Source organism: Parus major, chromosome 4, assembly GCF_001522545.3.
Source record: "Parus major isolate Abel chromosome 4, Parus_major1.1, whole genome shotgun sequence".
In the NCBI taxonomy this organism is placed as follows: domain Eukaryota; kingdom Metazoa; phylum Chordata; class Aves; order Passeriformes; family Paridae; genus Parus; species Parus major.
In genome coordinates, this window is record NC_031771.1 from 4,775,978 (window position 1) to 4,802,345 (window position 26,368).

The 26,368-nt window shown below is 42.2% G+C and overlaps 2 protein-coding genes across 2 annotated transcripts; one reads left to right on the forward strand and one right to left on the reverse strand.

Moving 5' to 3' along the window:
- Positions 1 to 19,226: 19,226 nt before the first annotated feature.
- Positions 19,227 to 23,256, forward strand: RPL7L1 (ribosomal protein L7 like 1). The gene is made up of 7 exons (XM_015624376.2): positions 19,227 to 19,337; positions 19,460 to 19,568; positions 21,155 to 21,318; positions 21,485 to 21,622; positions 21,864 to 21,973; positions 22,135 to 22,347; positions 22,606 to 23,256. The coding sequence occupies exons 1-6, from the start codon at positions 19,321 to 19,323 to the stop codon at positions 22,341 to 22,343; spliced, it is 747 nt and encodes a 248-aa protein (XP_015479862.1). The 5' UTR covers positions 19,227 to 19,320; the 3' UTR covers positions 22,344 to 22,347; positions 22,606 to 23,256.
- Positions 23,257 to 23,694: 438 nt separating this feature from the next.
- MAD2L1 (mitotic arrest deficient 2 like 1) lies at positions 23,695 to 26,107 on the reverse strand. The gene is made up of 5 exons (XM_015624377.3): positions 25,989 to 26,107; positions 25,648 to 25,794; positions 25,440 to 25,560; positions 25,003 to 25,106; positions 23,695 to 24,535 (listed from the first exon to the last, which is right to left on the reverse strand). The coding sequence occupies exons 1-5, from the start codon at positions 26,071 to 26,073 to the stop codon at positions 24,363 to 24,365; spliced, it is 630 nt and encodes a 209-aa protein (XP_015479863.1). The 5' UTR covers positions 26,074 to 26,107; the 3' UTR covers positions 23,695 to 24,362.
- Between the last annotated feature and the right edge of the window lie 261 nt (positions 26,108 to 26,368).

Consider the following 26,368-nt stretch of genomic DNA (forward strand, 5'->3'; position numbering starts at 1 on the left):
GTGATTAAGGTCTTAAGCAGACCCTCTGCCAGGACTTAAAAATCTTAAACAAATTTAAACAAATTCACTTTTGGCCATCAAACCAGGTATTGAATGAGGGGATAATACACTTACTATTCACCTGAGGCCTTCAGGTGCTGCTGTGAGCTAAATCTCTCCAGCAGATCTATAAAACCATGAGGAGAGACTTGGCCAGTGGATTATGTTGCCAGTCAAGTGTCATACTTTGGCATATTTGACTAGGATTTCTCCACTGGAAGTAAAGGATTCAAAAGAGATCCTGTCTGAAAATCAGAGGGATTTGTTGCTCCCCCTGGTATTTTTGGAGCAAGCTGATGAGGTGAGACCCTACCAAGTGGGTTCTTTGCTGCAGAGAACTGGCCCTGAGGAAGCTGACACCTGGCAGAGTGGGATGTTCCTCCTTTCCCTGTGCTGCTGCTGCTCCCTGGTGTGTGGGAGAGGTCATGGTAGAAATCCTGATTTCATGAGTCACATTAGATTCCATTTTGCTCATGTTTGCTCTAAGTGGATTGTGATATTGACTGGGAATCTCTATCCTTGGAACTGAGAGAATTTTTTTAACCTCACTGTGAAATTTCGTACAGATTTAGAGATTTGTTCTGTGAAACCATCTCTGTTGCTAAAAAAAAGAATTTTACTTTTCAAAGGTCAAATCACAAGTTAACCAATCTCTGCTGCCCACTTGATCTGAATTTACTGCTTCCAAAAGATAAACTCTTTGATTACTTCTGTTCCCTGCAGGCAGGAGGGCAATGGATTTGTTCAAATTAAGTTAATTTTCAACATTAAAAGCTAATCAGAAGTAAATACAGTAGAAGAAAAAATTTAATAAAAGCCACTTTCCGCTCTAGCTCCAACAAAATTTCTCTCACTTCCATGTCCTGCCTTGTGACACAAGGAACTGTCAAATTAAGTAAAATAAAATAAAATAAAATAAAATAAAATAAAATAAAATAAAATAAAATAAAATAAAATAAAATAAAATAAAAACAAAGGGCAAACAATCCAGTCTCTAGGAAAAATAAAAAGCTCTGAAAATCTGTTTGAGTTGCAAATAGGCACCTTTGCTGATGCATTCAGGATGCTGCCAGGCTTGAATTGCAGATGGCCCCTGTTTGAAAGCCGATCGAGTTACAGCTTCATCCACCAACAGATGGTGAGCAGGACAAGGCTGGTCTCACTTTTCAGGGCTCTCTCCTCTGCACTGCCTTGGCCACAGGCTGGGAGAAGCAAGGAGCAAGGTGATCCTGAGGGAACACTGCAGGCACTGGGAACTTTGGTACCTGGCTGGGGCACCTGGAGAGAAATCACAGCAGGGTGGTGGTGGAGGGGCCGTGTGTGCCTCTTGGAGGGCGTGGGAAGGTTGCTTCAAAAATGACCCCTGTGCCAGAGTGTTCTCTGGCTATGAAAGAAAGAAAGATCTTTGTGAAGGGTAAACTGTCTTTTGCCACATGTGCCCCTCTAGGAAGCCTTAGTCCCATCACTTCAAATGATGGTGAACAACAGATTTTGTCTCAGCACTTATAACATACCTGTACCTATGCATCTTCTCCTTGCTTCCAGTATGCAAATTTATTGTAAATTAGCATGCAAATTAATTGATGACGAAGTCCCTTGCAGTGTCTTTTTTATGTGTCCTTTGTGATGTGGGGTGTGGGTTTGAGTTTCAGGCTTTTTGAGGAGACCTTATTAAAGATATCACTAAGATACCACAAACAAGGCAACGGCTTCTATGCTTTGATATTTATATTGGCTCCTGACACACCTCAGATAATGAGGTTTCTCTGCATCAGTTTGCATCATAAATTGTCATGTAATTTAGTCTACAAAGAAAATGTGCCAAGGAACATCTGAAAGCTCTTGGGCTTTTTTGACAGACTAAAACAGCAATGCAGCCACAGTAAAGGCTTTGTGGCGCTCTGTGGGGATGGATGAAGAGGGTAGGAGGGAGTTCCATTTACTGAGGTTTCCACAGAGCATATGAAAACCTCATCATGCTGTGGGGAAATGCAGGGTCTGGATATTTCTGCTGGTAGCTCCCCACACTCCTGAGATCAAAAGGTGTGGGCAGGGGAAGATTAGTGGCCTGCTGTCCACTGATCTGCCTTTGAGGCTGCATTTACCTTCAAGCACAGGTGAATCTCTGTGGACATGAGGACATCAATTATCCTCAGCCCTTATATTTCCTTGGAATAGCTAGAAAACTCATTTCTCTAAAATAATGCTCATTACAGACCCGAGTTTTCCTCTTCTCTTGTTTAATAGAAAATAGCTGTGGCCTTGCATAAGAAACCAGCTGAATTTAGATTTGGGGTTTTTTTCATGGCTTCCTCTCCTGCTCATGCTGCAGACTTCTCTTGCTCAAAGGAGCTGGCACATCATTGCATTTTTGCAAAAGTAATGGGTTCCTTCTGAAGGCATAAATCAGAAAGTCCTAATAAAACACAACAACCCCAGCAGCTGATATGTTTTAGAAGCAGCTGAAGATGAAAAATCCTTCAAACTTGTTGTTCTCCTCAAACAGCTTGTGTTCAATCTGTTCCATACAAACACAGTAGGAATTAACCTTTCCATGTGTTACTATAGGACAAACACCACCCTGTGGATGTGGATGGTTTCCATTGTGGAATGCTCCACTAGTACATAATTGAAATATTAATCTTTAGACCCCAGTGCAAAGAGTAAATTACTTTTGCACTGCATTCCTTTCTACAGTTTGACACCTTTTCAAGCTCATTTGTCCATGACTCTTGTATTTTCTTAGATTTTTTTTCCTCCTTTCCTTTTAAGAGTTTATTAGTTCACAAAACCTAAATTACGGAGTTTATAGAAGCTCTTCAAATAATTAAAAAAGGTTTGGAAAATAAATTATCCAGCATTCAAATGTTTGCAAGTACTATAGGCTTTAGTGAGGTAGTGGATCATCTGCAGCTATTTATGGAAAGTTTTACTGTATCTTTTAATGTCAAGCTTACAAACAGTGGCCTTGGAACATTAGGATAAAACCTCAAGTTATCTGCTGCCCTACTTTGATTCCCATGGTGGTGTCTTTCAAGAGTTCTCTTGGCTGAAAAAGGAAAAAAAGGCTTTGATATATGACTGAATGCCTTAAGGCACAGAAGCAGGGAGCTTCTGTCCTTGCATAAATGAGGAATGACAGCAGCAGACAGGAGGAGAAAACTTCAGGATGAGATGTGGGAAATCTCTAGATGCATCCTTATTTTTATGACTGGTTAATGAAACGGTGGGACTGGGATTCAAGGTGGATCCCTGTTCAAGCTAATTCTAAAAGTGAGTAACTGTGTCTTTGTCATGAACCTCATAAAATGCTTTTGTTTAGGTGCTTGAAATGAAAGTTCTTGGATATGAGGCTCTTCTCAAAACGTGGCCCTAAGTCAGTGCAGTTCTGAAGAAAGATTAATTCGGTCGGGTGGACACAGACATCACTCACTCTGGTAAGAACCTGCCACTGCACATCTGGGAGCAGTCTGAACATGGGTCACTTCATAAAAATGTCCTTAATCCTACAGATTAAGTGCAGTAACAAGTTGGTAGTTTTTGGCATAAGGCAGAGACCTGTGATAACCTCTGCGACCTCTCTGGGAATTACAAAGCAGGTAGAGAGTGGTCCCTGAAAATGCTTTATCTTTTATGCTCAAGAACAACCTCAGCATTCTCTTCCTTTATCTTAACATTCCAAATATATAAATATGACAGAAAACCACTAGAGTTGCACTCCTGATAAATTGCCACTGTGACCTTCACCATGCCCTGGAGTGTCAGCTTCATGTGATATCAGCTAAGGCTTTGTGTCATGATTTGTCACTTGTGCAGCTGCCAGATGCTCACAAATCTGTTGACTCTGAAATCTGACGATAATAGCACTGTGGGAATTTAATAACGAGTCTTGGTTTGTTTGTTGATCTTGATCTTAACATCCATAACCTGAACCATTTTTAATATGCTGCTTTCTAGCAGACACTAAGCAAAAGGTGAGGACAGCCCAAAGTAATTATTGCAATGGCTAACCCATTCCTAAATGCTGTGTATGAATGACCATTAAATTTCCACATATAAGCACGGTGTGCTAGGATTAATTAATATTTTTGTTAGGAAACCATAGTAAACCGATATTCACTTTTGTAGATGCCCTTTTAATAATTTCAGTGCACCAGTAACCTAATGCTTGGAAGAAAATACTACCTCAGCAGTACCTCTGTAATTAAGATTTCACCTCCCAGAGTCAGGCTGCCTTCATGGAGTGTGCTGTCATGGAGCTGGACACGGCTTTGTGATACCCGATATTGTTGTTTCAATGCAATAGGCAACTTCACATTCAGCTGGAGCAGTGCAAATGATAATATTATGGCCTGACAATGTTATTCTTTTAGTGGATGGTTTGTACCTCTAACAAGGAAAGTTTTATGAAATTTGTATTGGCTTGATTTACAGAAAATGTACTCATTTAGTGGTTCACTTTGACATAACTCTTCTATTTTTTATTACTGCTTGGTGCATAGGAAAAGAAAGGTTTTAAATTTTTTTCTTTCTTTTTCTTGCTTTTGTCTTTAAAATGCTCCAAAGGATCTCTGTGTACAATGTGGTTTCAAACAGAAAAATATATTATTTTTGAACAGGCATTTTGTTTTAGTAAGTATCCCTTTCAGGATTCTTGTGTCTTTATTGGTATGAATGGCACAGCTTCAAAGGATAAAGATAAATACTTCATTCTTAGCATTGAAAACAACCTACTGTCAGCAGAAAAGCTTTTTGAACTGGTTGGAGCCTTGATCTGAGAAGTTATTAATTTCTGACATCTCTTAGGCTCTTTCTTTTCAGCTTCCTTTCCAGCCAAAACAAATGGCACCATCCTGCTTCGAGCTGGGGCTTTGGGGCAGGGGTGCCCTGGCAGTGGGTGTGGGTCTGTGCCAGCCTCGTGTGGGGCACCTGGAGCTGCAGCCTCTCAGTGGGGTCACTGCCTCCTGCCTGGGGTTACTGGCAAATTCCTGAAATCTCCTGTAGGGGCCGGACTTCTCATTTATGAGCTTAGGCACCCGGGCCTGGAAATTTTGACTTGTGCTTTTTCAATAACAGGAGTGCACACAAGAGAAACAACAGCCTTTTGTTCTGAACAATCTTTTTCTGAAAGTGAGATCTAGGTAGAAATTTGACCTGTAGACATGCCACCTATTTAATTTAAATGCCTTTTATGTTGTTGTTTTTTTAAAACCCTCCAATTTTATCAGGCTAGAACATCAAAATCAATCTCTGATCTATTTTCCTATCACACTCACCCCTGAGAAGGAAGATTTTGCCAGGAATATTGTGTGGGGCAGGCTAGAGATTTAAGCTTGAGGCAGTCATGGAGTCCCAAGAGGGACACTGCAGGAAGAAAGCAACAGGTCTGGGTGTGTGAATTCTGTGCCCCTGTGGGGAAGGGACTTTTCCCAGTGCTTCTCTGATTCTGGGGCAAAGCCCAGACTCCCTTTTCCACTTGAGTTATCTCACTGCAGGTCCAGCAAGGGCATTGTGAGTCCAGCACTCAGTGAAACCACTTTCAGCCAAGACTTCAGGAACGGCCTTGTTGTGCTCCTGAGTTCTCCAGTATTCCAAAAGCACAGGTCATATCTTAGGGGTGCTGGTTTGAGCTGTTTGCTGCTGTGACACTTCCCAGCTGAAGCACTAGGAATGGTGAATGTGGGGAGGTAACACTAAGGGATATTTGTGTGGTGTCAGTTGACCATGGAGGGGAAGGGAAGAAGCAAGCCTGACATTTCATTTTCCTGCTGGTTTCCTCCCTCTTTTCCATGGGCTCCATGCCTCTACGTGAGGGCAAGGAGGAACTGCCCAGCACTGTGTGAGCTCAGCTTGGCTCTAAAGCACCAACAAAAGTTGTATGGATAGGTGTTTGGAAATAGGCTACTCAAAGAATATTTACATAAAGCTTTTAAACATTTTCTTTCTGTTCAGCTCAAATTCTAACTCCTTGAGCAGGTTCCACAAAAGACCATTCTTGAAATCAAGTTCCTACACGAGATTTGACATCAAGAAGACAAAATGACAGTTTGTCCAAATTAATGGACTTGAAATCTGCTTTCCTCTGGGAAATGTTTAATATTGTTCCTTGATGATTTGGCAGATCACAGAAGAGAGTAATGCTTTCTCCAAAGTTATGTTCTCTACTTCTGAGAAAAGAAGCAAAGACAAAATGTTCACTGTGTTTATCCTTAGAATCCCTACTGGACTCCAAAGACTTCCACAGATGAAGGGAAATTTAAAGTTCAGGGTCCTCAATAAGAAAAAGCAAGAGTCTTCACTTCACTGCTTTTCTATTAAGTTCACTACTTATTAAGATTCTTAATCCTTAGCTATAATTTTTATTAATATTTTAAAATAACTTCCATCATAATGTAGCAGCTTTCCATTTGGAGAGCTTACAAATCTGAAATAGAATAATTTTTTTCTTTTCCTTGAACTAATCCAGTGATAAAAATAAGTAGGTTTTCATATTGCTGGTTTTGACAGCGAATGCCTAAACAGACCCCTTTAAAAAAGGTTTTTACAAAGCTAAATGACTTCTATAGGTGAAACATAAGTGAAAAAAAATAATTAGCATGAAACCTATTTTTGTACCACCACTGAACCTCCAGTTTCCATGTTTTTGGTGCTGGCTGCAACCCCAAAACCAAGTATCCCTTTCCTAAGTGGAATGTTTTCAGCAGCTCAGAAGACAACATGCTCAGGCCTCACACCAAAAGCTGCATTTCCTGCAAGTCGGTTCTTTTTCTCCTAACCCAGCTTTTCTTTGAATCTGAAATAATTTTCAGTCTCATTGCCAAGAATTAAGTTAACCCTTGTGAAACAGAGTTTGAAACATGTTTCAGGTTTCCTTTCTTCCTTGAATAAAGAAATTGGAGCTTGTGAAGTATCCTTTAATCATGCATCAGCCCAATTTTTTTTCAATTAACAATTTAATATATGGCATCTTCCGTTGCATTTTTCATTATTGAGGGAGTGTAAGATAGTTTATTTATAGGCAAATACCTAATAGAGACAAAGAGAATTTTTAATTACTTACTGGGTATTTTGTATGTATCATATCTGAGCAGTAACCTAAGGAAAAGGTCAGTTAAAAACATCCATGGTCTTTCACAACAAAATATTTAATTGGAAGGATCTAGGACAGAGTCCTTGGTCATATCCAAACTAAGAGAGTAATAAAAAATATCTTCAGCTAGAAAACAGATGTTTCAACACAATTCTGTGTGATAGAAATGTTTGAAAGAGTTTGTTTTAATTCCTTGTGGAAACAAAAGCAGATTTTGAAGCCTTGAGTGCAATCACAAGATGGATTTGTCCTTGGCTGGCTCTGCACTTGAGCCAGACGCCAGGAACTGCTGCTGCCCCCAGCTCAGCTTCCCCTGCCCATCCTGTTGGACTGGGCTTATACTGGGAACCAGTGCTCCCCAAACCCTGTGGAGGAGAGACTGTGCTTCCACTAGATATTGGGGAGCTGCTCTGCTTTCAAACCTAAAGCTGAGTTTTCCAAGCTATGAAAGAGGGATGGTAAGGAAAGGAAAGGTACCCACTGAAGAAATGGAGAGATGAGTCCTACCAAAACCAGGGAAACCAAAGGCAGAGTAGATTAGGAATAGCAGTGCAAATTAGCATTTGTGCTGTCTGTGAAAGGGTAGGGCTATTGTGCACAGTGGAAATAACCTGTAAAACACATGTGCAAATGGCTGAGACCTCCTGGCTGAGAGGAGTTTGGAGAGGAGTAAATGGCTCCTCCTGTCCCAGCTCCCTCAGGGAGCTCCTTGTATGGAGACCCTGACACGTGTGGGCAGCAAAACCTGCCACAAGGCTTGGGTGGGTGAAAATGACCTCAGGCAGGCCTTTGAGTTGACCAGATAAAGTCTTGCACCTGCAAGCAGCCCTGCTGGGCCCCAGAGATGGTCACTTCCAAAGTCTTTGATCCATTCCACTTCCAGTCTTTGATCTTTTTCTCCTTTCCTCTTCCTTTTTCTTTTCTCCTATTAATTCTCTTTTAATTTTCCCACCTACTCTAACCCCCTTTTCTTGTTTTTTCTTCCATGCTTCCACACTCTTTCCGTGTTTTCCATATGCTTTCTTTCCTGCTCCATTTTTCCCCCTACATTCTTCCCTCAAGCCATGACAGCTTTTAGTTACAATGAGAAATGACATATTGTGAAGGTGCTCTATTTTCCAACCTCTTCCCATGCTCACTCCGAGCTGGGAGCAAAATGTTCCTGGTGTGCTGCCAGCTGAACCTCTCACAGTGCTACAAAGCTGGCTCCCTCCCATGCATGTACTCCAGGGATGCACTCCCACAGCACGAGCGTTTTGTCAGCTACTTCCTACGTGGCTGGTCCTCTCTTCCTTTCCAGCAGAGGACTCAGCAACTATAAATCAAACTATTTACACAAACTGTCCTTAAAGCCCAGAGACAGGAATTCTAGTTATCAAAACACGCCTCTTTCTGGAGAAAATGGCAAAAAACCTTCGATGTACCAAAACATATGTGTTATTGTCTTATATTTATCATGGAATTTGGATGTGTTTGAGACAGCAGCATCATTGCTGCGTTCACTCCTCTGCATGGGTTGGGATGAGGTTTGTATTTTGCATTTTCTTTCTTCTTGAAGATTATATGGGGATCTAATATCATCTCCTCATGTTAAGCAGGCAAAGTCAGACTGTCTTCCTTACAAAATATTAAGAAAATACTTTGTTCCACTGCAACTTTTGGCCTCTTTTTGGTTAGCAGCTGTTCACATCTTTTAGGATCGTAGGCTTTCTACTTGACATTTTTTTGCAAAGAAAAGCAGACGCCATCTATAACCTCAACCATCATAAAAATTACTTAAGCTTTTAGTGTAATTTCTTTCCTCCCTTTACTTCCAATTAACGCATTTGAAACATACATTTTTTCTCTCTTAAATGCATTCTGAAATTGTGGAACTACTCCTGCTTCCAGCATTAGTCTGCAAACAGAAAAAAAAAATGCATAATATTCTTTGGGTAGGATAGAAACAGGAAATAGAACACGATGCAAACTCTTGGCTCATATGAATGCTAATTTATAGCTTTAAATCATTAGATAGTGGCCCAGTTTCTGTTTTTAAAATTAGATTCCCTTTAATATAAAGAGGCAGAAAGATAAAACATTTTGTGGTGTTTGTCAGAGCAGGGGAAGGCACAAAGCTCGAGGAGGAATGTTATATAACATGTCCCATAAACACTTCTGTATTTATAGTAGTTTATTAATATGTCTTCCTCCTTCTGCTGAGATTGCAGGCCTGGAGATCTATTCCTTATACAGTGGGTAAGCAGGGCTTTACCTCTGCTGTACAGTCAGGGCTTAGGCTCTCCCAGTGTCCAGTTCTTGGCTATGAGCTCAGAGAAGAGAAGTCAGTATCCAGAAGAGTCAAGTCCCACTTCTTTGCTGTCACAAAAGCAGCTTCATCTTTGCTGTTCAGATATTTTGGGAAGAGTTTAACCATTTATCTCTGCGTAAAAGGACATGCTAACAGTAAATACATCTCCTCTGGCTTTCTTTAATTAAGTTTATTTCTTCAAGTATGTTGTTTCTATATTTATGGTAAGATAAAAGAACATGCAAGCCAGTTGGAAAGAGCACTAATCTTCTTTTCCAGGCCAGGCTGTGAAACAGCCTTGGTGTGTCTGGGCAGCACCTGGAAGAAGATTCCTTTCCCATGAGGAATTTGCCCTAACAAGACCATCTTTCCAGCTCACATGGAACCCTAAAAGCTGAGCTGGCAGAGTCCCCACAGATAAGTGCTGCCCACAGATAAATAGTCCATCACTCCCTGTCACAGCATCAGAGCAAGATACATGTCTTCATTGTCAATGTGCCAACAGTGGGATGTTCTAGCTTAAAAACTGCACTGCAGACAATCCCTGATTAGTCCCCAGCCACACACAGCTGGATTTGCAGCAATATCTTGCACAGATACAGCAAAATCCTCCAGGACTCATCTGTCCAGATCTTTCATTGAGTGATGCCCATGTGCTAGATATAGCTACTCTTTCTTTAGGGATTTATTCTTTTGGTTCCTAGAGCTGCTGGCACCTGTGGCCCTTACTGGTCTGGCTGCATGCTCCGTGCTGCCTGTGGCCACATCCAAATTGTGAGCATATGGTGCTCCCTGTTAGTCCTTTCAATTATTCCTTCTGTCTGCCTCCTCACAGCCTTGCAGTTCCTAAGGAGTTCTGTGCTGTTTTAATTGTCCATTTTCTCTCAGGAAATTCAGACCAAAGGACATAAACATATAAAGCAAGAGGATTTTAAATTGCTCACGTTTCCACTGTGCCTGTAATTAATTTGCTCTCAAACTGAGTCCACAGGAGCGTGCTCAGACTTGAAATTTGGTTTCTGGGAAGAGATAGAGGAAGAAGCTGGGTTTGAGTCTTGCTCTTATGGCCTTTAACTCCTGTGTGAAAAGCACAGGAGGTGAAGCAGTCTCCCTGCACCAGCACCAAGGGATTTGGATTATTTCATAGTGGGTGAATGATCATGGGCATTTTGTCTGTCTGGCACAGTCTTCCCAGCTTTTTCCACGGATGACTTGAATGCCAGGACCATCCTGCCCCATCAAGAGGCACAGCTTCAAGCTGGAGCATTGACTTTGAGGCCCTGATCATGAAACAGTAAAAAAATTGGGGTGGAAGCAGTTCCACTTCTGTTCTGTAAGCTCCTTGCTCCAAAGACCCTGCAGAAATGTCAGTTATTGTTTGGTATTATTCTTGGAAAGGCATGTGGGCAAAATCCTCTCAAACAGGAGCTTCTTTCATAGCTATCTTCAGAGCAACTCTAATCACATTACATTTTCTGTCTCATCAAAGATCCCAGATGCCTCTCAGGTCATGTTTAATGCCTGGATGTGTTTATTATGTTGATGGTAACTTACCTGCAGAGCATAATTATGGGAAATTCCTACAGCTGGTGATAAAGTGCACAGAACTGGTCACCACAGGAGGTTTTTCCTCAGTTGCAAGTGAATCCTTGAGTCATTCAGAGAAGTGGAGACCTTTTCTGGGGACACGGAGCTCTTTTAACAGTGCCTGTTTTGTTGCAAAGATTCCTTGAGTTGGTGCAGTAACATTTGGTAAGTGAAGATGCATTTCTGTTTCTTCCACACTTCCTTGGTCCTTTTTTGAATTTTCAGTCCCACTGTGGAAGCTAAGGATCATTTCCATATTTGCCAGGTTTCTGTGGTCATCTATTTCTTCTCTTGTCCTGCCTCCACAAGAATTGAGGGTCCTTCTCATCTGTGTCAGAGTGAAAGTGTTTCAAAATCTCAATTAACAGTCGGGCTGTGCTGCTGCGCAGGCAAAGTGCAGACGATAAAGCAATATTAAGCCATAATCCAGTTTTAATGAGACTGGGAAAAAAAATAATAGAGGAGCAACTATGAGACTTGGTACAACAAATATTTACTTACTGTATGCAATAAATTTGTTCATTACAGGCTGGGATTTCACTGCCCGCGTGTAGAGATGGGATCTTTGTGTTCAGCTGCCATGCAGATCATGGCAATACCTGTGTTGCATACACTTAATTTAACACAAACTGCAGCATCTATTACCCTGTAAATTCTCTCCCAAGAAGAGAGAGTTTACTGCTTAACTCAGATTTCAGTGAAATCAAAAGACTAAGTTTCTCAAAAGCTACGTTTGAAACAACCAAAATGAAAAAAGGAAAGATCACAAAGAATTATGACTATCCCAATAAGAAATAGCCTTTTAAAAGTGAATAATTTCCTAGGCAAATAATATATCTGTGGGAATATTTTTGCTTAAAGATTTTGCTTAAACTTTTTCTTTCTTTCCTCTTTTTTTTTTTTTCTTGTCAGTCCTAATGAAAATGCTACTAATAAGTAAGTGTAACTTAAAAAGTTCATTTTTACAGAATTAGCACGGGCCTCCTGTTATGTTGGAAAGAACATGAGTTCAGCTGAAATTAAGTTTTGGGCTAAAGGGCACGTTTCTATTTTAGCTGTGCTTTAATTGCTCCCTATTAAATTAGTGTTATATAAACTAAGATTTAGCATAGTCCTATTTTTTATCCCGTTTTACAGTCAGCATAATAAAGATCCAGTACTTGATGACAGAAAGTAACAAAATACACACTGTCAGAACATGTGGCCAAAGCTGCTATTTTGGCTGAAAAGGCACTTCTGGAAGGAAGGGGAGCTCTAGAGGAGTGGTGGAATTTCTGATTCAGTCTTTCTGGTCAATGCAGTTTGAAATCTCTACCAAGTGCTCTGATACCCCAAATACAAAACCATAAGAAGCTACTGGGATTTTTTAGGTGCAAAAGTGTGCTGGCTTGCAATAGACTGACATTCTTATTCTTCATGAATAAACCTAAAGATACCATGTTTAATTTCTACCCAACACCAGCATTAGAACTGCAGGCATAAAATGAATTGCTAACAAAGCAAAACTTATATTTGCACCACTGGTAATTATTTTCCTTAATATATTCTGGGCATGTGTCTTCCAAAGGGTATGCTAAAGCAAGGAAAGAGATTTAGGAGATGGATGATAAAATTTTAGAAACCAAATAAGCATCTAAAACTTATTAAAATGGGTTAAGCTCAGGGGAACAGTAACTTAAGCACTAGATTTTAATAGAATTTGGAAGGGATGAAATAGAGTATTTCACACCTTATGAGCAGCAGCCACAGAACTTATCAAGCATACAGATCAGATATTTTGATTCAAAACTGAGTTTAAAAAAGAACAGGAAGAATGTTTCCTGTTGTATGTATTTATGTGAAACACTTTTAATGACCACTTAGGGAATAACATGAAGAAAAGTTTTATTGGCAGATAGTGCAGTTTTCCAAAGGACTGTGAGATTTTAATGCCACTGCTGCTATAAGGGTGTGATAAGTTTGGAGAACTCTGTTAAAGATGCACAGTTCTTGGTCAGGCTTCTTTGTATAATAAAACTTGTGTCATTAAAAGAGAGGCTGCAAGAAGGCACTGAGAAATTACAGTCAAGCTGAAGAAACTATGCCTAAGGTGAAAATAGACAACAGACAAGTATCTCATAGTTAGGAGTAGAGTGAAACTGAGAAACAAGTTAATAACAGCAACAAGTGAGGCTAAAGCATGGCTGTCTCTGTTGCATGCTTGCTGTAACCCATCTGGGCTCTTCTCAGGAACAGTCCGTGATCACACAGACCATATGTGCAGCAGCATCTCAGCTCAGTGAGCTGCTGGTTTGAGCTACTCATTTCCTTACAGTCACTGGGGTTAGTTGGAGCCAAAGTGATATTAATTTTAATTAGGGTGAATGAAGAAAAAAATATTTCCATTTGTTCTACTAAATCCCCTGAATTTCCCTTTTAGTTCCATATGGAAAACCTTACATTAATTTCCCAGTGAATTTCTGTTTGTTGAAAGAGAAAGCGGTGAAAGAAGCCCGTGTGTGCTGGCACAGGTGTCCAGACCTCAAAGGCAGAGGTAATTATTCAGAAAGCAGCTTGTAGATGTGGTGTCTTGTAAACTGGAGAAGAGAATCAGCAACAAAAAACCACATGCCCAAGGGAGCACTTCCACAATGCAAATTCAGAAAAGCAAAACTTGAAAGTGGTGTCAGGAATTCATGCGCTATTCATCATCTCGAGTGTTTTCATTGAAACCATCTGGTGGGTGATCTATAATAATAATAATAAAATACCACTAAATCCAGGTGTCTTCAGATCATTACAAAGAGATAACAGGATTGAATTCCAGCAATGCCTTCCAAGTTTTGAAGAATCCATGAAGAAGTGACCTCTTTGAATTAAATCCTTATCTGGATCAAAATGCAATCCTGGGGCTACAGCACATCCCAGGCTATACTGTACTGCAATGTAGTCTGCAGTTCTTAGGCCTCACTAGGATGGGGCAGGAACCATTCCTGGCTTTTTCCTGCCCTACATGTCCACTTTTTCTCATAGAAATCAGGGTACAAAAGGAAGGAGAGGAAGGTGCCAGGAGCTGAAAACAGCTGTGGGAAATCCCTGGAGCTGAGCTCCAGCCCCAGCCTCAGAACAGGCACCTCTTCCTGCCCCACGTTCCTCCTGACACCAGGAGTAGAATCACATCGTGCATTTTGTCAATCCATTACACTGCGCCTTGTTATCTTTATGCTGAATCCTGCAGATAAGGTGTTTTCATTCAAGCTTATCTCCCAGAAAGGGAGCCAGTCTGGACCTGGAGAGAAAGAGGGATGGAGAAGCCATCATTTCCCATTCTTTCTTCATATTAAAGTGTTTCGGAATAGAGATTTTGAGATTTGGGAATGCAGTGAGTTTGAAGGTATTCATTTCCAACTCCTGTCTAAAAGCTTGTGAGGAATGATTTTTCTTTGACAGGGAGATACTGAGAGCTGAGTTAAAGCAATTAAATTAAGCACTGTGAAAATACACAAAGCCTTTCTACATTGGCCATATGGGGAATTTAGGAAGACTGTGAAAACACCTGAAATGAAAGCACCAGGATATACACAAAGTAGGTCAGGTTCTTCCCTCTGCTGCAGATTTAAGAGCCTTTTCTTCCTTGATAAAACCTACCTGCCTAATCAGCTCTGCCTCATCACATAGCACCAACTCTTACATTAAGCAGTGCCTTGACAAAATTGGCTTAAAGAAAAAAATAGCATGTATGTGCCAGCATTTTTCTGCTACAACTGCAGTGTGTCAGATGCCAAGGTGGGAGACACTGTTTTGAGAATTAACATTTTGACAATTACTTGATAATTTTGATAATTAACATTCGTTTGAAGCATACCTGCACCTCACTGATTTCTTTCACTATTGGGTTTGTGTACTGACAGGGGCTTATTCTTACTATTAAAAACCAGGAAAAAAAGATAATGAATCTTTTTCTATACAATACATAAAAAAAAATAAATTACAGTATAATTAATATGTGTATAAAAAACTGGAACTAGCAAGACAGGCTTGTTATCCTCCTTTAGAAACAGGACCTGGTTTTTCTTTAGGAGCTCTTCCTAAGGAAGTCTCTTGAGTCAGAAACTCAGGTGATGTGAGAACACAGCATCTGATTTAGAAAGGCCTTGATCCCACCAGGGGTTATGGAAAACTCTTAGGGAAGAATCAAGTCGTGCTGAGCACAGCAAGAGGAGCAGCACAGTTGCTTTGGATTTCTGTGTTTTATTCCTGTTGAGGCATTCTCCTCATCTCATACCCGATTTTTCCAGGTGAGGGAGTGCCCCTGCAGTATCAGTCTGTCAGCTGATTGATCACTGTTACTTCTGGACAGGGATGCTCCAAGCTGCTGGAACCAAGCAACTGGGCTTGGCTTGCTGCAGGTGCTCTCCACAGCTGTGGTCTGGGCAGTGCTATCCAGAGTTACACAGCTCCTTGATTCCCTTCTCACTTATTCCACCTCTCCTCAGGTTTTTTGGCAAATTTGCCTCATCCTTCTAGCTTTTAGACAGTGATAATAGATCACTGCAGGAACAGGATTCATTTATCCAAAGCTCTTTAAAGACTGGAAAGGATGGACTTCAAAGGCAGGAAAACGGGATGCAGTGCAGCTGAACAGGGGAGAAGGGCATGCATTCAGATTTAAATGAACCCTTTTGTATGCAGGCAAAGAAACTGATTTCTGTCTGCCTTTTCTGATATTGTGCTATAATAGCAAGGACAAATACAAAATGGGATAGATCTCAGTTGATTGGAAAGATTAGAGCTGAGCTAGCAGAAAGGCCAGACCCACAGGGGAGGGAGGGAGATGGGTGGGGATGCATGGCTGGAATGTATAACTCCTGTGGTGGCTAAGAGGTCTGGGTCTTCAATACAAGTACATCTGCTGAAAAAAGCACATTATTTGCTGTGAACCTGCCTCCTGCTACCTTCATCTGAGGCTCCTTTCCTCATGTACTGAAAGAAAGAGGGAGCAATTATCCCAGCATTTATCATTCTACCGACTGTTTTATCTTCCCTCAGACACCTTTCTCCCAGCTGGCAGGTCCAGTCTGTGGAACTGCTCCACAGATGGAAACTATTCCTTGTGTTTGATCTTCTTTCTCTGAACCTTCTCCAAGTCTGTCTTGGGGGAAGATGGGCGGAGGTGTTGGATGGACAGATGGAAGAAAGATGACTGACCAAAGCTGGAGCATCCAAAATGTGGGTGTGAGAGGCTACACTGTGGAATCAGTTTCTGCTTTGTTCTTTACCCCTTCTCTCATAATTTTCAATCACTGTTCTGTTGTTCTAAGAATTAAGCTGATGTTTTTATCCATTTCTAATAATTACGAAATCCTACTCCCATGCTTATTATTTCGCCTTGAGCCCATCATTTCATATAAAATTTGTGAATCATTGCTGCACTTTTATTTACTGATTTTATCTGCTGTATTTCTGCACTCAGCCTAGTAACATCTTCTGCTGTGCCATGAGGAGAATGCTGCAACTCCCTTCCTTTGTTTCAGCTGTGTGTAGGGACACAGCCCCTTTCCTGGGATAAAGCCACAGGTATCTGCAGATCCCTCGGGCTGCAGTGTTTCCTGGCCAAATACCAATGATCTGTGGCTTTATCTTGACTGGGCAGCTGTTACTAATAATTGCAAGCAGAATCAAATATTCCAATCAGAACTTTCCCTGCATAAATGAACAGGGAAAAAATGTGAGAGGACCTTTATAGCCCTGTTGCGTTGTCACAGCACTCAGGGCCACAGCTTCCTTCAGGGCTCAACCCTGCTACAAACCAGTGAAACCACTCTGCTGTGATTTTATAGTATTTACTGCAGGTCACTTCTCACTTAGGGTGTTTTAATCCTTTTCTGATTCCTGTTTCTGCTGAAACAACTGCTGCCTGTTGTTTCCCTAGTCTCCCAAACCGAACTTGCAAAAGCATTTTACATAGTTGTGTCGGTAACCAGAGCCATAAAATAAAAATAATTAAATACTCTGTTTTTTTTTAAATGAATAAAAGTTATTGTCCAGCACCCATCACCACTGTATCAGAATCACTGATGTTTAGGACAGAGAGCGTGATCTGTCAGAACAAAATAACTCCTATTAAGTTGTCAACACTGCTGTGATGAACTTCCTATTTATGTTATTCCATTCCATCTCTTTTTATGGCTCCCCAGTCTGTAGTATTTTTATGGATAGTTTATGCTGTGGTGTACTTGTTGATATGCTTCCACAACCTAAATGGCATAATTATCTCGAAGGTTCAATTAAAAAGTAATCTAGCAAGAGGTAGGATTCCCAATTACTGAGTGTGGGAAAGACTCCTATTCTGTTCTCACTGTCTTTCATCTCAGACATAATTGAATGGGTCTTTCTCCCAAATAAAATGCAAGTTTTCATCCCTGTGGAAGGAGAAGAGAGGTCATGGAGACCTGTGGAGACCACGTATAATGATGCCTATTTTACCTCCACTTTTCTTTAAAGACACACTTAAATTTGTTGTACACTCAAATTGCAGTTGTTCTGTGCACTCTCTTATAGACAATACAGAAAAATAAATTATTTTCATTGCTGTTTATTGTAATTTCAGGTTCACTAGCCAGGCCTTTACAAGTGCATTAGAGGTAAAACAAAATCAATTTACATTTTAATTCTTACAAATGTTTTACTTTGGAAACTTGTAAATAGGTACCACCACTCTTCTAGAAAATGTGAGAACATTCTGACAGATATAAATTTGTAATTTAATATTCATAACTTAAACCTCCAGATATAATTTCCAGGGACAATAATTGTGAACAGTGCCAAGGCTTTATTAGTAGTCTGCTTTTCTTCCAGGGAATTATTCACAATAGTTACTGTAAAATCGAGCTTTTGAAACGGGAATATTTTCCATTGATGCTGGTAAATGAGTAGCACTAAAGAATGAATGGGTCTGCCCCACTCAGTTTTTTTTCCAGGGAGACACAAAGACAAGTTTTTTGTTTTAACCTTTTCAATTTGACATATTAGGTGCTACTAACTGAGGATACACACCTGCATTAGTCTCATCCATGTCTTCGTTACACCCAGGTTGCTCCTTCTGTAGGGAATGTGCAGGATTTCTGATAAAAATGCCCATCTTAAGGAAGCTTATTTTGAAAAGAATAAACCCAAGCATCTATCCACAGTGTTTTTCAGAAATATTTTAATGAAATATTAGTCTATCTCCATACAATTTCTGTTTTCATGAAAGAAAGTCTTGAATCACCCAGCTTTTCTCTCTATTAATTATTGGTTTGAGTGTGTGTATGGTGCAGTTCCTGGGCATCTTTCCAAATCATAAAAACTTTTTCCTTAAAAGATATGAAAATAAGCATAATTTAAGATCACTGCTTATAAATTTACTTAATTGTATTTATTAATTATAATATTATAATTATAATTTATAATATTGCCTTATTAATATATTCCCAAGATTTTCTTTGGCTCTCATTATTAGGAATTTCTTATAGACATTTCAGAATATATATATAAAATACTGTTCATTAAAACAATATAAGCACTGGTTAAAGTTTAACGAGTCAGTTTAAGAATGTTGCTGCGCTGGGAGACATTTTTCATGGCAACAGCGCTTCAAATATTTATTTACTTATTGTTTCCTTGCTGTTAATAATGGAACACCCGAGAGCCTGTTTGCATTTCCCTCCTGTCAAACAAAGCGAGTTCATTCGTAGATTTAAATGGGTCACTTGCTCTGTTCTGAGCTGCCAGGGATTTCAGCCGGTTTTATAAATCGGGGTGAAATTTGTGTAATTACGGAAAAAGTTTCAGATTATTTATTTCATAACCTTGTTGCTTTGTGTCTCCTATCCAAAAAAAAAAATAAAAAAATTTAAAAAAGGCCAGTCGGGGATTTGCTCACCGAGGGCCGTATTCTTCCCGGCATTTTTTGGATCGAGTTCCTAAATACGTATTTTCATATTTTAGGTGTCAAAACCTTAGCGGGCTCATTTAGAGTGTTGTAAAGGTTTGCAGCACCAGCGAGGCGAGCAGCGAAACCCCGTTACCGCTGCAGGAAGCGCACCAGGAACCCCGGCAGCGCACAGCTCAGCCTGAGCCTCGGGCACCACCTGCGGGTGGCGCGGCTCTCACACCGCCGTGTCCCCCTGTCCGCCCCTCTCCCCGGCTCGCCGCCTGTGGGTACCCCCGGGAGAGCGCAGAACCTCTCCCGGCCCGGCTCTTCCCGGCACCCGGTGATTCCCGAGCAGCGCCTGAGGGGGAGCGCCCACGGCCCCGCCTCATCCCCGCGCATGCGCCGTAGCGGCCCGGCAAGATGGCGGAGCTGGAGGAGTGAGTGTGGCGGGGAGGGAGGAAGGGAGGGGATGCGGGATCCGCTGCCATCCGCGGGCTGAGGGCGGCCACGGATGCGACCGCGTTGTGACCGGGTTGTGACCGGGTTGTCCCTCCCACAGGCCGAGGCGACGGATCCCGCTGGTTCCAGAGAACTTGCTGAAGAAGAGGAAGGCGTACCTGGCCATCAAGGCCACCCAGGCCAAGCAGGCGCTGCTCAACAAGCGCAAGGTACGGCGGCTCCCGACAGAGCCGGGTCCTGCAGCCCCAGCTCGTCCTCCTGAGGAGGGAATCGCGAGTGCTTGGAGTTCCTAGGAAATGATCCGGGTGGTCGGGGCCCTCAGTCAGCACCCCGGGTGGGCAGGGATCGTTTTCGGGTTCCGAGGGGAGCTTGAGTGCCTCAACATCTTCTCTGTGTGTCTCTGAGCCCTGTAAAGAGGACAGAGTTTTACGGGTTATTACACCGAAACGGAATATATATGGAAGACTGTGAGTTGTTTGTGTTGGATCAGTGATAGTCAGGTGTTTGCGGCCACATCTGGGAATCTGCAGCGCTGCTGAGTTGTCTTTTCTGCCCTGGATTTCCCTGTCTGAAACCACCTTTGTGTTGTAACCCTGTATGGAAACAGTGCTTTTGGGAGGGTGCATTTAGAGTTATTTTTCTGTTGGAGGAGCACAGGTCATGCTAAAGCCTTTTTCTGCCTGTGAGGGTGGCACATGTCCTAGTGCAGGCACATGCTGTGTGCACTGTGCAGTTCCAGACTGGCAGAGCACAGCAAACCTTTCTAATTCCCAGTCTGAGACCTGTTCTGCTGTACCCCAACTGATGCAGTAGGTATCTGTCTTAAAGCTTTCCCAGTGAATTTTGTGGGATTATGTGCAAAACTCCTGCCATTTTTGATCCTGTGTTTACTTTTTTAAAAGCATCAGTGGCTTGCTGTGTTTCCAAGGTGAAAGTGTAAGCAATAACGTTAAATAGCCACTCCTTAAGATTCTCGTTCTAAAAAGGACCTTACTGATGAGGCTTTGATTAGGTCTGCCTGCTTTGAAAATTCAAACCAATTTCACTGGTGATTTACAAGGTGAAATAGAACAGAAGACACACAACTACAGATTCTTTAATTTAAAATGGCCTGCTAATTAAACCAGTAGAGTATCTTAAATATATGTGTGTAATGCTGTGCATTTTCAAGTGCTGTTTGTATATGAAAACGCTATGACTTGGTGGATGTACTTATTCCTAAGCTAAGGAGAGGCATTTAAACATCTGTTTAATTTGAAAAAGGGGCTTTATATTTTCTAGTAATGATGAAAAGACTTTTTATCAGATGAGCCAGGTGTTGGCTGTTTAAATGAGCAATACTTAATAGTTACTTGAATGTTTGAATTATTTTTTTTTACGTGTGTGCCTGTATAGAAAAGGACTTTAAATGCAGTTATTTTCTGCTGGAGGGTAATTTTGAGTTACATTACAGCATCTGTTTTGCCCACATGTTGTTTCTGGCTTTCCCAGCCATTGCTGAGCTGTGTGTGTAGCTGTGCCTAGAAGAATCCTGGGTCTTTCTCTGTTTTCCCTAATTTATATTTTTCCTGGGGAAGAACTCTTTGTTTGCTGTTCATAAATAGTAGTTTTGTGTAAATTTGTGTGTTGTCCCTTAGTTCTGTCTCACTTGGGCTCAGATAGTCAAATTTATTTTCTTACTGTTTTGAAAGCTAAAAGAACATTGTTCACTACTTCTGCATTTCATTTGGCCTTTGAGATGTAAGCTTCTGAGACTGTTGGGCTGGGTGACACTTGGTTTTCCTTTTGTCTGTAGCAGCAGAAGGGGAAACAGATCCAGTTCAGGCGCCTGGAGACCTTTGTTCGTGACTCATGGCGCAAACGCCGCGATGACGCCCGGCTGAGGCGCATGGAGCAGAGGCCTGGGCAGGCAGTGGCACCTCAGGAGAGCAAACTGGCCTTCGTTGTGAGGATTGTGGAGTAAGAACCTTCCCCTACTCCTTCCCTTATTGTTGCTACCCTTTGTTGTGTCATTTCTACACCAAGGCAGTGGGATCAACCCAGACACATCTCCTTGCCGGTGATCTGAGGCCTTCTGTTGGTCTATGACAGAAATGTGGTTACTAAGAAGTATTTTTTTCCTCAGTATTAAGGGAGTGACTAAGAGGGTGAAAAAGGTGATGGAGTTGCTGCGGCTGAAGAAGAATTACACTGGGATGTTCGTGAAGCTGAGCCCGCTGACGCTGAAGATGCTGCGGACCGTGGAGCCTTACGTGGCGTGGGGGTACGTACCCCTCCTGTGACTTGGGGGTCACTGGATTCTCCAGCTGCTGTCACAGATCCATTACTTGTCCAGTAATGGTCAAAACTTAGTCAGCTTTATGTCTGAAACTTGTTATTGTCCCTTTTCTCATTGTTGTTGATATAACTTGGTTACTTTCCCACCTCTGCACAAGGAGGTGGGATGGGGCTTCCCTCTGCATTGTGTCTTTCTGTTTAAGAATCTGATGTTTGTTTATGCACAGGCAGCCTAACCTGAAATCTGTGCGAGAGCTCATCCTGAAACGGGGCCAGGCCAAGATCAAGAAAAAGAGGGTGCCTCTGACAGACAACATACTGATAGAGGAACATTTAGGTGAGGAAGAGGGTGAGAAAATTGAGGAAAGAGTTAGGTCTTGAGAGTTTAGTCTGATCCGAAAGGGTGGGGAGACACAAAATCTTGAGACCAGCAATTCTGGAGCAGTGTGAGGGAAAATTATACGGTCAGATGTCTCTTTATTATTTTTTCTTGTGCAGGTGGCTGTGGTATCATTTGCCTGGAAGACCTTATTCATGAAATCTACTCAACTGGGAAGTATTTCAAAAGAGTAACCAGCTTTCTGTGGCCATTCCATCTGTCGGTGGCTCGCCACGCGTCGCGGAACAGAGTGGGTTTCCTCAAGGAGATGGGCAAGCCTGGCTACAGAGGTGATGAAATCAACCGACTCATCCGTCAGCTCAACTAGTCAGGTGAGCAGCGCCTGCTGGGTTAATTCTGAGTCTTACCCTTCATTCCCTTTCCTAAGGACAGCCAGACTGCCAGTGAAGATGGTGGGGGGCTCCCTTGGTTTTGATTGTCACTCTACAAAAGTGACCTCAGAGTAGGGGTAACTAATCTAGAGCATGGGTCCTGTTAGGAATCTGCACATGCTGTTGGACACCTCCATGAAGGGTTGGTTCCTGGGAAACAATACAACTTTCTTGTTTATTTTCTTCCCTATTCTGCAGGTTTTTGTGAAAACTTCAGGATCAAGACTCACCTGTTCCTCTTCACATGTACCTTTCCATGGACATAATCTACATGCAATGATCTATATGCAACTTCTCTTGACTGCTGGTGCCTCTATAAAGGAAGAAATACAGAGATGATAGTGGAGATGGACTTCGGGCTGGCCCTTCTTAAAGAAGAAGATAAATTTCTTGTAGAAATTCTTAAGAAAATTCTTGTAGAAAAAGCTACAAGAATGAGCTTCTTGGGGCAATTTGACTTTTGCATCTCTGTAAAAAAAGTGTTTTTTCTGCTCACTACTGCAGACTTCACTCTTTGAAGCACATCTGCTTCTAGGGGTGAGGGGTAGTGCAGTCACAGTTTTGCTGACAGGCAAAAGAAAACACCAAGGTATTCTTCTGTTACTGCAGCACAAGCCCTAACAGTGAATAATATAAGTTTTTAAGTACCTAGATTGTATTTATTTTAAAAAATTACGGGTTTTGTGCTCCTGATTTAGAGGACTGCCTTTTTTTTTTTTTTGTGCTAGATTGGGACTGCTGGAGAAAATTCTTTCCTGGAAATAGGAAAGCCCAAAAAGGTTGTAATACAGTCATGGTGTGGGGTATATGTATTTGATGTTTTTTAAATAAACTTTTGAAATTATATTATTATAACAGAAAGTCCTACATCACTGAAGAAGGGTGAAAAAAACAGGAGTTAAACACTGGAATGAATTTAGTGAAGGAAGTGATAAAAACAACATGGCAGAGTCTGAAAGTTCTAGTGTTTCAAATCCCCAATTTCTTGTTATACAAAATTGGGTAAGAGCACATGAAAAGTTGAATGCTGTTTAACAGGAAGGCAGTGTGCTTAGTCATTAGTTCACTGTGACTGTTTAAATTGTTATTTGAAGACTTATTTGGGGGTAAGCTGTTAATCCACAAATGGATGTCACATGGACTCCACACCACTTGGACTCAGGAAGGAAACAGTTAAGTAACAACACAAGGAGGATGCCTTTTGGGTGTTAAACTTGTGTGACAATTCTAAACTAGGATGTAGCATTCATAAACCCATCTGAAACACAAAGGACTGCAGACTCTGAATTAGAGAACACTATAAAACTCGAAGCTTTATTCTGTAAAACAAGAATAAAAACATAGAAAATGCTGGACAGACACTACAGACAGACGGAATAACTCCATCCCCAGAACTAGAGCCCAGTGGTCGTTAAAATACATGGCTTTATTTAAAGTTTTCCTGATAAACAGCTGCTGCCATTGTAGAGAGGTAAAAAAACTGCTTGGTTGTTTTGTTTTAGGGTTATTTCTGGTAATAAAACAGCCCAGGCTTTTAACATGAGAATTGGCACCCCAGGAATGAAATTATTTTTTTTAGTTGCTACAGAGAACTTAAGACTGCTAACAGAATGCAGTTTTATAATAATTTCAGAATATAAAATTACAGGATCTTAACACAATTCTAGCAGCTAATCCTAGATTTAGGCAGTTTTTCTAACAGAGGCAGTGGTTTAACACACCATTAGTTTAGCTCATACAGTAAGAATTGAACTATGACCATGAATACTTTTTAAAATATCTTTAAAAATTATGCCAGCTTAGTCTAGTGTCACATTATCACAGACAGGCATTTTGTCACTGTGTCATACTTCATCCAGAGGACAGTAATGATGTGTTCATGGCTTAGCTGCATGATGAACAGAAACTATACAAGGTGACAGGATATTTACACACATAGAACTTGCCCCTGCATCTTAGGGAACAGAATCCTTCTTGTAAGCCACTGAGGTGTTGACTTTGTGGATTGTGGTGGTGAAGGAACGCAGCCGAACCTCTTCTGAATTGGCTATGAACTGTGGTCCTGACTCTTCCCACTTTTCTGGCACTGCCAAATCCTTGTCTGTGTATATCAGCAAGTCAAAGGCACCTGGGAGCAAGGGAGAACAAATTCACCATAAGGAGATGGCAGGTTTGGAGTACATCTTCCAGAACTTGAGCCAAGGACCAAGGTTTTCAGAAGTTACGTGAAAAAAATGGTTAAAACAAGTTATATTTATGTGAAGTAATTTTTGTTTTCTCAGGTGTTGTAAATATTTTTTCCAAACATGTTACAATGCTGTGGAGCTGAGCTCTGTGTAACACTCCATATGAACAAATTATTCACAAAAACTTGCATTCCTTAGAGCATACATACAAACTTCCCCAAGTTTGTTAAGCCATCTCAAGTTCTGTCCTGATTTCAGTCTAACAAAGTGCTGCCTCACAAACGTTACGGTGCACAAGGTGTAATAATTAAAAAAGCCTCAGAAAAACAGAAAATATTTTCCAAAGTTGGAAAGTTACTGCAGTTTTTCAAAAGTGTTTGATTTCTTTAGATCAGTCTGGAATACTCACAGGCAGATTCCAAGAGTGGCAGGAAGGTTACTGTGGCAGTTATTTGTCTGATGACAGAGCGAATTTCATCCTGAATTGCCTTCTGAGATTTCTCTCGTGGTCCGCTGGAAAAGGAAGAGAACTCTGGTAAGAGAAAAAACTGCTACTGTACTGAGTTCCCTCTAAACACAGTTGTCTTTGTTAAGCTCTGGTAGACTGTTTGCTACAGTATTTTTAGAGTAGAAAGGGACACTTTTAAGTCCTTAGAAAAGTTAAGTGATAGCTGGTCTCCCTTTATTGATGTTTTTGTTTGTGTGTTCAATCGTATAATGACTGGTTTGCAGACAAACAGAGGGCAGGGCACTGAGAAAGGTCTGAAGGAACAAGTCCATCGGTTCTGTTCCTGCAGCGGTACTCGGGATAGGGAAGAGGGTGAGCGCAGGGGCCGCGGTACTCACTTGTCATCCTTCGCAGTTTTGTCACACTCGATGTCGAACTGCCAGCGCTCCAGGACCTCGCTGCTCTCGATGCTGGAGATGACCACCACCAGGCGCTGCACGATGCACTTGTACAGCCACTCTGCAAGAAGCCACGGCGGTCACTTGGAGCGCGACAAGCAGCGGCAGGGACAGCGGGGACAGGGAAGGCCCCGCCGCCGACGCGCACCTTTCATCTGCTCCGTCACGTTGTTGAGGTAGTTGGCCAGCTCGGGGTCCGTGGTGACCAGCAGGGTGAGCCCGTACTTCTGCACGCGGGTGAAGGTCTCGGGGGGGTAGATGCCCCGCTGGTACAGGATGCTGTTGATCCCATAGGCTGCGCGATTTGGACGGGGATGGAAAGGGATGTGTACCACCTCCCACCCACGCCCCGCCCGGCGGCCATGTCGCCCCACAAGACGCGGCCTCCCGCTCCCTCGCCTTCCCTCCCACCCTGCTTCTCTCCCTCCATCCCTCTCTCTCTCTCTCTCTCGCAGCGCGCTCCCCGAGGTCCCCCCGCGGCTCTCTCACAGAAGAATTCGGCCACGAGCTCGGCGCTGCCGCGCAGGGTGATGCCCTGGTGCTCCCGGCCGAGCTGCTGCTGCTGCGCCGCCATGGCCGCCGCTTCCCCGCCGCCCGGTTCGAATCCGGCCCCGCCCCCGCCCGGCCCCGCCCCTCCCCGGCCGCGCGGCCGCGCTGAGGGCGGCGCGCGCCGCCTCAGGAGCAGCCCCCAGCGGCCTTCCCTCTGGGAATGGCGATTCCCCGTGCCCCGTATCCATGGAAAACGGGCCGCGGGCTCCCCTGGCTGCCTCGTGGGGAAAAAAAAGGGTTTTTTTCCGGCCATGGTCAACTCTCCGTCAGTTCGCCGTCCCTGTGGGCGGGGCTGAGGGCAGCGCGGAGCGAGTGAGGGG